This window comes from Azolla caroliniana, unplaced genomic scaffold, assembly GCF_043228905.1.
Source record: "Azolla caroliniana isolate FFs.n. ecotype wild unplaced genomic scaffold, voAzoCaro1.0.p SCAF_9, whole genome shotgun sequence".
Taxonomy (NCBI): domain Eukaryota; kingdom Viridiplantae; phylum Streptophyta; class Polypodiopsida; order Salviniales; family Salviniaceae; genus Azolla; species Azolla caroliniana.
The window spans coordinates 14870461-14884859 of NW_028230444.1; the positions used below are offsets into that span (position 1 = coordinate 14870461).

The 14399-nt window shown below is 39.2% G+C and overlaps 1 protein-coding gene across 1 annotated transcript; it reads right to left on the bottom strand.

Moving 5' to 3' along the window:
• SWP (RNA polymerase II transcription mediator) lies at nt 1–12793 on the bottom strand. The gene is made up of 7 exons (XM_087325149.1): nt 12332–12793; nt 7486–8571; nt 7101–7192; nt 6212–6386; nt 3200–4594; nt 1977–3088; nt 1–1327 (listed from the first exon to the last, which is right to left on the bottom strand). The coding sequence occupies exons 1-7, from the start codon at nt 12551–12553 to the stop codon at nt 430–432; spliced, it is 4980 nt and encodes a 1659-aa protein (XP_087181275.1). The 5' UTR covers nt 12554–12793; the 3' UTR covers nt 1–429.
• Nucleotides 12794–14399: the final 1606 nt, after the last annotated feature.

Below are 14399 nucleotides of genomic sequence, written 5' to 3' on the forward strand. Positions count from 1 at the left end.
TATAGTTGGCGAACAAGTCATTTGATCATGCGTCGTACATTAATTGACTTAGCAAACATTCAGAGTGAATTTGGAAATTTTACAAAGAGTCCTCTATTATTACCAGTGCACTCCGACACCAATGAAGCACTAAACTATGGTTAGTAAGTAGTATGCACCTCGAAAGAGCCAGGACTTTTAGCAATTTCTACCATGCTATATTTTTTTTCCAATACTATTGTACAAGATGGCTAGCTTCTAATAATCCATTTCTGCTCAAATCATGAAAAATCACGCATCTTCAGATCAGAATTCATATGCAGTGCTTCACAAAAATGAGAAGCAACTAGAAAAAGAGAGTGTATCCCTCTCATATGGCTAGCTAAAACCTTTGACAGATTCCACCAAAAAAGGTTAAGATAAAAGCTACTTTATTTGTCGATGTACATCTTATAGTGACCCCTGAATGGGAGATGAAATGCTTGATGAACCCTTTCGGAGCTGTTGTAAAGCAGACTGTAGAGTTGTCTGAATAGTCTCTGCCACAACACGTAGCCTGCCTTGATCCATGGCATTTGAACTGCCTACCATATCTACTGCTTTAGCAACCTTTTCCTTGCACTTTTCCCAGTCTTCAACTCGGGACCAACAAGCTCGACCACCATGACTACCTTCCATGTCTACGAGTGAGATAGAGTTGCCATCACCAAAAGTATATCTTAGCCTAACTGCAACACATTGCGGGAGCCATCCCGCACCACCAGCCACATTCATATGTGGAACATGGATAGGATCAAAGATGACTGTTAATGTGAAATCTACTGTACTCCGGGAGAGATCATAATCAATATTACTCTTGGGGGAGGTGTTGCTTCCTGACGTATTCACGTTATTGCTCTCTTCATATGCATTTGAATCTTGACTGAGTGGTGTTCGCTTCTCAAGGCAGAGCTCAACCTTGGGACGAGGTATTTGACTTGGATCTGTACCTTGCAAATGCTGTGATGCTCTGGCAGCATCTTTCTTCCAAGCTATTAAGTTGATGAACTCACGCAAAACTGGCACAGGAAGTGTGAGCATTGTCACAAAAGATGCCAACCGTGATGCATCATATGGCTCAAATGCAGCCCGTCTTGCAAAGAAGTCACCAATTTCTTGCATCTCAGGAAGACTGAGTTCATTCTCTGATCCAGATGTCACTGATTGTTGTGATTGTGGTTGCTGTGACTGTGTTTGTTGCTGATGTGCAGATTGAGGTTGAATTTGAGGAGGTTGATGATACCGCTTTACATTAATGGCTTGAAGTAGAAGCTGTTGGCGGTGCACACTCACAGCGAAAACACAGTTCCTGCAATAAAAGAGAAATAGAGTGAAAGGGTGTCCAGTCTTGGTGTAAAAATGTGTATCTATTTAACGAAGATTCAAGTATTTGGTTTTTGACAATGGGGTAATTCCCAAAAAGTGCACAATGTATTTTAGAGAAGATGTGAACACCAAATGTCTTGACAGATTGGTAAATCTCTAAGCATCCTTGGACTATCCAATGTGAATTCAATCACAGATATGAATGTGCATGTGTGCATACAGTTCTTTTTTTATTACTTCGGAGCTTGTTCATTTTAGAGAAGATGTGAAGATAAAATGTATTGAAACAGATTGGTAAACCTCCAAGCATCCTTGGACTATCCAATGTGAATTCAATCACAGATATGAATGTGCATGTGTGCATACAGTTCATTTTCTTTACTTCGGAGCTTGTTCAATTAAATAAGCTTCATATAAATTTGACAGCATGCAAATATTAAATGAATTTATTTGAATCTACACTCATATATGCTAGCATTCATAACTCTACTGGTAAAGATGTAAAATGAGAGCAGATATACTTTGTAACAGCACTTTTGAATTTGTTTATGCTCGCTAATGATCATGACATAACTACTTGGACAAAATACAAAACTAGTATGTTTATGCATAACAGAGTAAAGAGAATTTACTGGATATAAAATCGAAGAGATGGAGTATCAGGATCATGGTGCAAAAGAGCTCCTTCATTCTCCTTCAAATGGGAGGCTAAGACTTCCTTGATGATACCAGGAAATTGGGCAAACAGCCAAACTACTCCCAGGTATCTCAAAGTTCCTTTGAGCACTTTCTTAAGACAACCTAAACCCAAGGGAACCCACACCCCCCCATAACCACCATCATCAGAAAATCCATATCCAGCAGCATTCGGCTCTCTCTGTGATGGATGGAAAACCATGCTCATTCCAGGAATGACTCTTCCAGTGGCCATGTTACTTGAAGCCAAACTTTGTGGAGTTCCAACTCGAACTGCCGGGGTAGTCTGAGTCACATTGGCTAGTCCAGTACGTGTGGTATTGGGTAGACCTGCATTGGCCCTGCTTGAAATCCCACTAGCACCTTGCGCCAGATTTTGTGAAGCATTACTCCCCATTGCAGATGACCCTGCATGACTTGATTGTCCAGACACTGCACCAGAGATGGATGTGGAATCCACATTACCATAGCCAGTAGTAATCTGCTCCATAACAAATGGACGGAACTGAGGACATGGGAGAGAGCCTTTAATCCCAGATCCAAACCCTCGTGGCGGTGGTGCTGGCTGCAGCCAGACCTGGTCACCAGAAAAGCACCGCATATCCACCGCAAACTGCCTGCGATAAATAATTCGAATCCAGAAGGGAGATCGCAGCACAACTGAGACATCAGTTGGTAGAAGAGAGCTTGGAACTAGACCTGTACCTCTACCTGGCCCTGACACAACAGCTCCATTTTGTGGGCTCTGAATATTTGAGCCCCCAGTTGCTAAGCTATTGTTGGTTGTATGAAGTGCTGACGGCAAAAGTCTTCCCTGGCTAGTTGGTGACATGACTGATGAGTTGGTGGGTGAGAGAACATGCCCAACAGTAGTAGTTTTAGAGGCTCCAATAGCACCTACGTTCGGAAAAGATGCTGCAGAAGGAGGAGCAACAGGCATACGAGCAGGGCGGATAGCGCCAGCAAGTGCATGCAATGGTCCAACAGTTACCCGGATGCAATCAAGAAGTAATTCAACCTCCTGTCCATTGATGAAGTCCTCCAGATACTGCATGCATGATGTCAACACAAGATAGGGGTTACATAAGCAATGTTTCCAAATTTGCAATAGGCAAAGCTTTCAACACTGGGAAAATATATCAGCAATTGAAAGAGAAACCTTTGTATGGGGCCACAATTGATCCGGTGATACATGCATTGTGCAACCCCTTTTTCCTTTTCCCCACTCCACTACAAAACGTGCAATAACTGATCCAACGTATGTGAACCAAACACTTGTAAGACCTACGGCTTCAATTCGAAATGCTCTCCTTACAGAACCATCCCATGTCCTTTCCACTTCAACTCCGGCAAGAAATCCTTTCTGTAGTGATTGATGTGACTTCACAAACCTGTCTTGACCAATCTCTCCTCTCTCATCTGCTTTATTTTCCAAAAGGTGCTTCATTCCCAGAGCAAATGTGCGTGCATTCCATAGACATTCTAGATCTGTCAACATGTTTTTGATGCTGTTATCTTCCACGGAGTCATAGTACAGTACAACTCCGTCATTACAACACTGGATATGAGAGTCAGCCTCTGAGGTTATAATTTGAGCTGAATTTTTTTGTTTTTCAAGTTCATAAAGATCCCTCATATAATCATCCCGTATCTTTACGCTCCATTCATCACAACCAGGTTTACCGAGGCATAGCCATGCATGCTCCCATCCACTGTATATATTAACACCAGGCACTGATCCAACTTTTGATGGATGTAACCGAAACCAGATGTTTGTAGAAGGTTTATGTAAGCCAACTTCCTCAATAAAGGGGATGTTAAGTGCGCTCATTTGACTGGCAAGGCGAGCCTGCTTGATACATACAGAGCATCTCCTGATCGCTCGCAAGAGGAAAGATGTATATGCAGATAAAGGTGCCTTTCCTTCATTAGCTCTTGCTATTATCACAGAATACGGCTGCCCAACAGAAAAAGCACCACTATCGGGCATGCGATAAACTGCTGAACCAATGGATTGTGAAAATGTTTCAGCTACGATCTTCCTCCTCTTAACAGATTGAGTCAGTGTCAATCCTTGAAGAGAAGGCAATACAAGTACAGAATCAGCTGTTTTCCGTTTGTATTTAGATGATTCAGATATTTGACTAATTGAAACGTCTCTGTCCTTAATGCCAATTCCTGGCATTTTATTGCTAGGTGATGCAAGAAGCCTAATATCCATATCCCCCTCCAATCCTATGGGTAAGCCATCCCTTCCACGTTGAGCAAGTTGGGAATTTTCATCCAGAAAACAGAAATCCATCTCATCATCAGTTACAAAGAAAGAATCAGCAGTAATAGTTATGTAGCGAAGTATATGAACTGGCCCATTAGTTATTGAGCCTTCTTGTGGTTGGCCTTCAACAAGCATGAGAGTGGGTATGAAATTGTTGTCAAGTTGAAGAGTCAAAAAGAATGTTTGCCCACAGCTAGGAAACCCCATGACTAGAGAGTCTGCACCAAGTTTTGGTCCTTCCACCAATTTTTTGAATTTCAGTACACCTTTTTCATTCACCTACAACATAGGCAAAAACAACAGAAAAGGTTTAAGAAACAGAAAATCATCACTTACAGCATAAAAGTCATCATGGCTTAGGGAATTCTTCATACTTAATTCATGCAGTGTCTCTCTTTATACACATGTGTAATGGTGCCTTAGAGATGATGGCGATATAATCAATTCACACAGGAGCAAACATGACCCACTACAGAGTGGTAAAAAGAAACTACCATTTCCATAATTCTACAATTGACAAACAAGCAGTCAAAAGATTATATAAACTCAGAAATTAGCATTTACAAAATAGCAATGCTCAGCCTTCATTGAAACAAAAAATCTTCAATTATTTAAGCAGTGGGGAATATCCATACATATATTCAATTATTCCCAGGAGAGAACAAAGTAACAGGGGCAAGGCAAAAAGAAAGGTAATATCACCTATCAGATCTCACAATACTACATAATAACTATAAACAAATTTGTACTCTCTTATACTTCCAGTTACATCCATCTTACTGCTGAGCATATGCAACAAGTGTACTTGTCTTTCGACAATCTGAATGCAAGTGATAGTTTCCACCAATTACATTTTCATATAGTAGCAGTATAGATGTAGAGACTGATTATAGCCCATTGATCCTTATGTTTGGCTATGAGCCCAAACCACCAATTGCCCCTAGACTAATTTGCATTAAGTTCCAGAGTGTAGCTGCTGTCCTATGAGATATGCAAGAGACATTGATGATCATTAAGGAAAGCATAAGGATGTACACGATTGGGTTACCGTATATGAAGTATTTGATTAAGTGGAAGCATACCCTTCAGATGGAGGCTATCTGATCAACTCTTGGTCTGTGTCCTAAAGCCCAGCCGCATACTAATGTGTCTATGTCTCTCCTAACAATTCCTCCAACAAGCAATTACATGTATTCTCATCACACAGGAGACTCAATCTTGCACGTCTTGGTACATCTCTTCAAATATTATACAAGCATCCCTTTCAAAAGCAAAAATGCTTTGTAACCAAAATAACTCCAAAGAGTTAAAACCAACACTTCAAAATGAAACAGGAAAATCATCCCACAAAAAATTATAGGTGTTAACTATAGGCAATGAAGAAAAAAGAGAGCATAAGGTAAGTTTAAGTTAACTGGCACCAGATGTGGGAAACATGAAACTTGGGTGTCTAAGGAGAGTGACGCAAACAAGGAAACATCAAAAAATGGCTGTATCCTGCATGTTTCCATGCTTTAGAGATATGCAAAATATCATAGACACGTAGAAATAGAGATGCCAGACATCATAGACGTAGAAACAGCAACATAATGTTGCTTCTGAGGATATCATCATTTCCTGATGTGGGAAACATCAGGAAACATGAAACTTGGGTGTCTAAGGAGAGAGACGCAAACAAGGAAACATCAAAAAATGGCTGTATCCTGCATGTTTCCATGCTTTAGAGGTATGCAAAATATCATAGACACGTGTAGAAATAGAGATGCCAGACATCATAGACATAGAAACAGCAACATAATGTTGCTTCTGAGGATATCATCATTTCCTGATATTATGATAACTTGTTCAATGATTTGATTTCATTGAAAACTAATGTGTAGAAAGATAGACAATTACCTTGAGGTTCAAAGTAGTTCCGATGGATGCATACAGTTGCAGAAGGCTCTTATTACGAAGAGATATGAATGCATCAAGTGGACTTAATAATCCCTGGCTCAATGCATCTTCAGTTTCAGCCAGAATAGTTGCTGGAAGTGATAGATTATGAGATCTCAGAATGAACTTTCCGTTCCTGGAACATTTCAAGAGCTGCATAATCAGATCAATACTCACAAATGCACTTAAGACAGGATTTTTTACAAGAATGGTTAAAGAGGCATGGTGCGTCCCTAGTATGGCTCACTGTTATATACTTGTGTGAAAATCATTTCATATGTCCTAATGCAAGTCATTGTGTTACAAACACAAGCATACAAGTCATATCTTGAGAATACAAACGCTATTTTCACACATACTTGTTTGCAAGTCATATCTCGAGTCAACAAGTGCCTTTTTTTGTATGAAAACGCTAAAAAGCAAATTCGTCTCTGTTATTTTCTGATGGAATATTTGGTGAAGGTGCCCTCATCTAAAACTAAGGATGAGTTTCTTTGTGCTTGTCATAGCAGATAATGCATACAAAACATTTCAATTTTCACCTATTCCTAAACATTGCAGCAAATAGGAAGAAAAAGGGTTTGGACTCACAATCAATGCTTGAAGTGGAGTATCTTCAACTATCAATCAACAATTCATGTTCAAGTACAAGAGATAAATAAAGAAAACATTGTCATGAATTCAATAATAAAAGGTATGAATGCATAGATTCTTGTTTAGAGAACTTGGTTCTAGACAACTCCAAATGCACATGGATCCAACTTTTATCATTATCGAGAAAAGGAATTGCACATTTCACATAATGGAGAGCATGAACACAAAGTATTTTATGATTAATAAATAAAAATACCTGATGTTAATAGCAAGAGCCAAGTAGCACTGTGCATATGCTCGGACACTGAGCACCTCCTCCCCAACCTCGCCGACATCTATAATATTATCCTGATAATAATAGAAGCCTATCACTTCAGGACTCAGTACATCTCAACACACCTAATGTTTTCGTAAATTCTGATTGTTTATAACAATGCACAGTGAGTGAAAATATAATCTCTATTCAACACGAACACCAGGAACCATTGCAAACATTTCAATCAAATTTGCATTAGCATTCTCTCTACTACATGTTCCAACTTCATGCCACAGATATAGTAAGAAAAAATTAGATGTATTATGCTCAACGTGAAATATTTTGAAAAAGCTTCCCAGGGAGCAATGGTGGAAACAAGGTTTACCTGATTCAGAAATGACTCCATTGATGCTTCTTTGGTTTTTAGTGTATGTAAAATCACATCAGAATCTGTTCTGCAGAGTTGAGAAGAATTTCTCAGACTTCTATAAACCTCCAAGAGCCGAGTATGTACACTGCATAAAATAGTTCTCAATAACAGACTTTCCACATCAATAGAAGTCAAATTGATGTGAAACTGTGCATCATAGTCATTGTCAAAATCCAGGATTTGTGGCACATGAGAGCAAGATATATGATGATCGGAACCTTGTTCAATTCTCAGGAAAGGAGGGTCTACACCTTTTAAAACATCTAGCCAATACACAATCTTCAAACCTGGAGAAAAATGAGATCTTCCACTGCCTATATCTGCCTCTGTCTCAACTGTCATCCCCAGTCCTGTAGTGGTAGGCTGAGCTGAAATACCAGATGAGCTTTCTTGAATAATTTCAATACGAATCGCATCCTTCCATCGCCCTTTTTGCAGAGCATGGACCTGTCTGATAATAGTATCCATAACCCAAGCAGTGCAAAATTCATGCAGAACAGAATAAAGAATCTGTAATGGATCTTCCAGATAGGCCATCCGACGTTCTAAATCATCCTTCATGCTTGCTTCTTGAAAATTAGTAAGCTTAAGTTTGCCACTGCTCTCCCCTACAAGAATCTTTAAATGCAATACTCTCCATAGTGATGGATTTCCTCTGTACCCAAGGGTAAGCTGAGCCTCAAATTCCTCATTAACAAGAAGCGTGACCATCCCATTTGCAACCTTTACAGAGTTTATTTCTCTTGGCAGTGGCACATCAAGCAATCGTGAACGGAGCATGGTGTCAAGTTTTTGCAATGTTGACTCCTCCTCATCACCAGATAATAGTGGCTGTAAACCCAAATCTTCAATACATTTGGGTAAACGTTTGTAGTTGCCAGTCAGCAACACTTCAACTGCTGAGGGAATATCATACATTGGTGCACGAGCTTGCTGTAGTCCCTCATGCAAAAAGAAAAGTGAGTCTGCTGCTTGCACAAAACTGGTATCATGATTAGAAAGTGTGCCCACAAGCTGCTGGCAACTCTCCACCAAGGGAATCTGCAAAAAGCATTAGTTTCAAACACACTTTAAAATAACTAAAGCAAGAATGTTCAATATAAGAGACATATGTGTGTACATGAGAATCTCCAAAAAACTGAGTTTAAAACAGAATGTAAAACAAATAAAGAACTCTCTCTCTCTCTCTCTCTCTCTCTCTCTCTCTCTCTCCCTTTCAATATCAGAGACATTTGTATGCAAATTCCCCCTGGATCGTCACTGTCACCCTCTCCCTTCCTTTCTTTCTTTATGTCACCCTCTGTTCAGAAACGGGATTTCATATTATCATCACAAGAAATAAATCAGAATTTTGAGGATCAGATGGCCTAACTTTAAGAAGACTGCAAAAAGGAATATATACAACTGTTATTGTCAAAATACCACAACGAAAGACGCTGCAGAGATCCATAAAAAAAATTTATTGTGGGGGTCTATACCCGCATTTGATATTGCTGAGACCAAATTCACAAAAATATGAGAATATTCCTCCAAGCTGGGAGGAAATCCTGTCTTCTTTCCTCTTGCCCTGAAATATCCAACATCTCATTAACCCCTGTATCTGAATTGTATCATGCAGTACAGCAGCCAAATGTTTGAATGTAGATTAAACCTTGTCCAGTTTTGCAGAAAAAACTCCAATTGAATGTATGAATATGGTTCAGTATCCTGACATGTATCTTCTGATTCTAATGATTATACAAGAGCAGATATATTCACTCATTCTGGAATCCCAATTGTCCAAGTGTGGATTCTGTATTCCACACATGATTCAAAGAACAAGAACTGACCCAATTTGGATGCCATATGTAAAAAGGATAAGTTGATAGAAATCATTCTCTTCTTTTAGAGAGCAGCTAAATTAAGACTTGATTTGGGTGAAGGTAGTATGACGGCTCGAGGAAGATCATGGAAAGCCAGTAAGAGTTTAGAAGCATCCCACTGCCTTTCCAAGTTATGAACTTGCACCACAAAGTGCCTAATAGAATGTCAGAGAGATGTCTCTTCCTGATACACCACAAGGTGATGCTGAAAATTGTCCCGAAGACAAACTCTAATGAGCATCATACTTGTGGGCAATCTTGAAGTTGGTAGCCCTCATAGTTTAAGTAGCTCAGTTGGTTAGACAAAAGGACTGAAAATCATTGGGACAGAAGTTCAAATTCACTCCTGAACAGTAAATTATTAGGTTCAAATCTAGTTTATATATTAGATGCAATTAAATCCACAAACATCTTGGACCTAAAGCCGTAGAGCACTCTACTTGTCTAATCGTAGCAGAAATTCTGGACAAATGATGTGGCCTACCTGTTCCAGAAAAATTTCACAACATTAGCACAAAACCAAACTACCTTTCACATCCAAAGATACAAAATTTTGCCTTAAGTGTGGCGAGCAACCCACCCCATGAATAGGCTTTCGGGTCATATTTCTTTTTCAGGTCCCCATTCCCTGAACCCATGATGGATATTAACTGAGACATAAAAGTCAACGAGAGGCAGGCAACTGTCAAGCGTGCTCGTATAGTATCTTATAACTTGGTTGACATCAGTATTAAGCCAAGATCTGACAAAAGCCCCACACGATGTTGATTCATACCGGTTATATGACACAACCATGGTATTACTTCCCAACAAAGATATGCGGAATGCAAGTGCTTTAGAGCCTGATCGTGGAGGCACCGTCAGATTCAATGTTCATGTAACTCTGGCGAATGGTCAAATTCTTCATGCAGAGTTCACTACTGACAATAAACTACTTGGGGACTAAAAACAAGAAACAAGATGCAAGTCTAACATGAGCCCATGGCATAATATCATAGGACTAGCATCATGTTGCCTCAATTCAATGTGTCTCCCAATCTGGACAGTCTATGCAAAGAAAAAACATGGCACTGCGTGTCAAGGAGCCAACTTCACACACCTGGATCCCAAACTATTCAGCAAAACAGCTGTCCCTCTCAGATCCAATGACAAAATTTATGTGCATGAGAGCTCATCTCTGGCTATAGATCAATGCTCCCCTAAGAACATATCATTGCACATAAGCACACCTGAACCCCAAACCAGGAAGTAAATCAGCTGTCCCTCCCAGATCCAATGACAGCATTCTGAAGTGCATGAACACTCATCTCTGGCTATAGATTGATTCTTCCATATGATGCCAACTACCTAAATGTGGGGGTCCATGGTAAAGCATCAATTGGAAAGGAGATGATCGCATTACTTCGAATATGACCAATATGGTCTTCCAATGAACTACACAGGGATTCAAGCAACGCTCAAAAATATCTCATGTCTAGATATTACCTCTGAAAAAGATGCTACATGTGATAACATGTTAACATGCCTCTTGAATACCCTGTTACCAAGAATTCATGTTCCATGCCATCCCTTTCAAGATGAGAATGAATACCATATTGCCTTGTTAGCCAAGCCTATGCATGTTTGTGTCTATATATACCAAACCACATGCCCAAAAGCTTACATCAGTCTTCTATATATGGCAATGGACAGAACACTTGACTTTGAAGAGTATTCATGCATTATACAATATTAATAATACTTCTTAGTGCGAAAATCATGACCATATGATTCCATATACACCAAAGTATCATATATGAATCTTAACTTTTTGTTCAAGTATAAATAACAATTCATACAAAATACATATATAGATATATATGGAAAGGATCTCCGTTTAGGTACCAATAAGCAATTTAGAGAGGTTTGTGGAAAATGCAGACGTTAAGACCAAAAACAGATACTGGGGTGAATTGCTGAAATTTCAGAAATATTCCAAAAACTTTACTGAAATTTTAGACCTTCTAATGAGCATGGGATTTGGAAAATAGGAAAGAAAACTCAGAGTGAGAGAACAAACTTGAATATTTTCAAGAACAATTGGGTTCAAGAACCCCATATGTTGGGAGCCATTTCAGATTTGTTTCACTAGAAAAAATTAAGTTTCCTCTGCAAACTGTTTCCATACCAAGCTTAATAAGCATATGTTCTTGTTACACTGATCTCGATAGATTTGAATAGGAGAACGGGATAAAAAATGATGCAGATGATTTTGAATAGATATCAAGATGGTATTTTAATTTGTTCCATTGCAATCACTATTTTAGGGTGAACCTCTTCCTTTGAATTAGGGCCAAACTCTTCCTACACAATGGTACCTTCTACAAAACAACTTTCCTCAAAGTAACCTCAACCATGATTTCAACTAATTTGCTTCACACAACTCTTACAGGAAATGGATATTCTTCAAAGAAATCTCAAAGTGATTCGAGACAACTGCTTTAATGTGAACTCTTTCTGCTGAAGAGCGTATATAGTTCTTTTCTTTTTCTCAACAAAACAGCTTTCTTCATAGTAATCTCAAAAACGATTTCTTTTCCAAGTGTTGGATGTAAGCCTTCACTGCTGAAAAAACCTATGTGGAGCTCTTTTCAGTGAATCAATCTGAGCAGTCATTTGAGCATATCTATCTTTTCAAAACGTTTAGTCTAGGTCTGGATGTTCTAGCTCTTCTTTTGCAGAAATAACACTACCTTTCTTGAAACAAATGGAAATAGTGATTTCGTGTCCTTGAAAATTTCATGTTCACTGAACGTTTTCACACTCAGATAAATATTGCAATACTTCGTTCTTCAGAAGAAAAAGAAAGAACAAACATTGCAAAGTGAAAACAGTGATTTCCTTCCAAAATGCTTAATTCTTCAGTAGAGAAAGTGATCTATCTATCAAAGTCACCATACCTGGCTACACCATTTAGACAAGACGAGAAGACGAAGCAGACGCTGCCTAGTCTTGTTAATGAACTTGAGGAGACCGATCTTCTTCTCTGTGTCAGATCGCTCAGGACTGATGTCACAGAGATCCTTGAAAGCGAGGAAGGAGCTCTCTGTGGTCCTCTTCACGAGCATGGAAAGGTCTACAGTCTGCTGGCCAGGTTGGAAGGCAAAGGCGGGGTCAGCCATGGAGGACGCAAGAAGTCCAGGGGAGGGGGAGGGAGACAAGTAAAGATGAAATGATCAGGTCGTCTTCCCTGAGCGAGACATTAGGGTTTTCCAATCTTCTTTTGCTTCTTAATCTGCTGCTGCTGCTGCTGCTGCTGAGCCAGTGCTACTTCGTCAGTGTCTTCGGATGTCTGTGGTCTGCCTACCTTTGCCTGCTACGCTTGCTTCTGATCCTTCTTCTACATCTGAGCAGCATCTGCTACCTCCTGCTCCTGCTCCTGCTCCTGCTCCTCGTCTCTGATGTTCTCTCTGCATATATGTATGTATGTATACTATACATTTTTTATGTACGTACGTACGTATGTATGTACATATGTACATACATGTGTATTTCTTTCTTCTGTGGCGCTCGCTGCCAAATAAAAAAGGCATCCATACATACATACATACATACATACATACATACATATTGATATAAGAAATAGGGAAAAGTACCAGGATACCCCTAGAAGTTCGTCTATTTACCAGAATGCCCTTGGAAGTTCTAAATTTACCAAACTACCCCTATGTCCAAAAAATACACTTTATAAAGTAATTATACACTCAAATCTTTGGTAAATAGGGCTAGTTTGGGTCCATTGCTTCTATCTTTGGTAAATAGGGCTTGTAGATTTGAGTGTATAATTACTTTATAAAGTGTAATTTTTTGGATATAGGGGTAGTTTGGTAAATTTGGAACTTCCAGGGGCATTTTGGTAAATAGACGAACTTCCAAGGGTATCTTGGTACTTTTCCCTAAGAAATATTTATGCGTTGTCGTCGTCGTCATCTGCATTCTTCTTTTGATCCTTCTACAACTAACCTCTGTCTCTGTCCTCGACGTTTCTATTTGCTACCAAATAATAATTAATTAGGCTTGGTGAGGAAATCTCAGACACGGACGGTGCAGAACACGTTTCGAATGGTGTGTGTGATCTGCACCATTCGATCTCATCAATATGGTATTTGTTAATTGAAAAGCTCCTCATCATGTGATTTACAACTTGTGATACGTCTGATATATTCTTTCACATATACTATACATGTGCTTAGGCCATAGATATTGAACTTAACAGTAATGACCATTCCTCTTCAATGGTAAATCTAGTGTCAATACGGTGTACTAAGTAAGTCCACTACCCATTCCTCTTCCATACTTTGTAAACAATGAATGTTATTTATAACTATTGTTTTAATGAGTTGATTAGATTTGGCACGATGAACTCATTGGGAACTTTCCATTGAATGATGAAGATTCAAATAATGATGTTATGATGCATGAGATAAGTCAAAAGTGATATAATGTTACAAATATTAAATGTATAAAAAACGTCTAAATGCTTAAATTTTAGAAAGCAATTGGGGAAGCCCAAAATTTGATGAAGCATTGTACTCTTTGTGCAAGAATCCAAGTGCAAAATGCAAGACTTTGTACAAAACGGCATAAAGGCCTTCTATGCATATATGATAGAAAAATAGGGAAGACTACTAGTTTTTCTTTAAGTTGTGAATCTAGCAAGTGAGCTAGACATAAGGGATACACTAAATCTACTATTGAGATACAAGCTCAACATTGGGTGCGCAAACGGGTGTGTAACGCAATGCATAGACTGGGTGCGTAAAACTGTACGCACAACATGGCCGTAGCGGTGTGTAAACCGAGAGGCCATTAGAATATTATTCCTCGTAAGGAATAATTTTGGGAGTTAGTGTAGAAGGCTCATTTATGAGCAGTCAAGTATTGTTAGTACTTGTGTCAGCCCAATAGTCGGGGCTTGTATAAAAGGTGCTCACTGAGCACGAAGTACATAGACAGAGAACATACATA

Coding starts and splice junctions, on each gene's coding strand:
- SWP (XM_087325149.1), bottom strand. CDS start 12,553: ATGGCTGACCCCGCCTTTGCCTTCCAACCTGGCCAGCAGACTGTAGAC. Junction 8,572..12,331: donor TGTCTAAATGGTGTAGCCAG/GTATGGTGACTT, acceptor TGCTTTTTGCAG/ATTCCCTTGGTGGAGAGTTG. Junction 7,193..7,485: donor TGGAGTCATTTCTGAATCAG/GTAAACCTTGTT, acceptor TATTATTATCAG/GATAATATTATAGATGTCGG.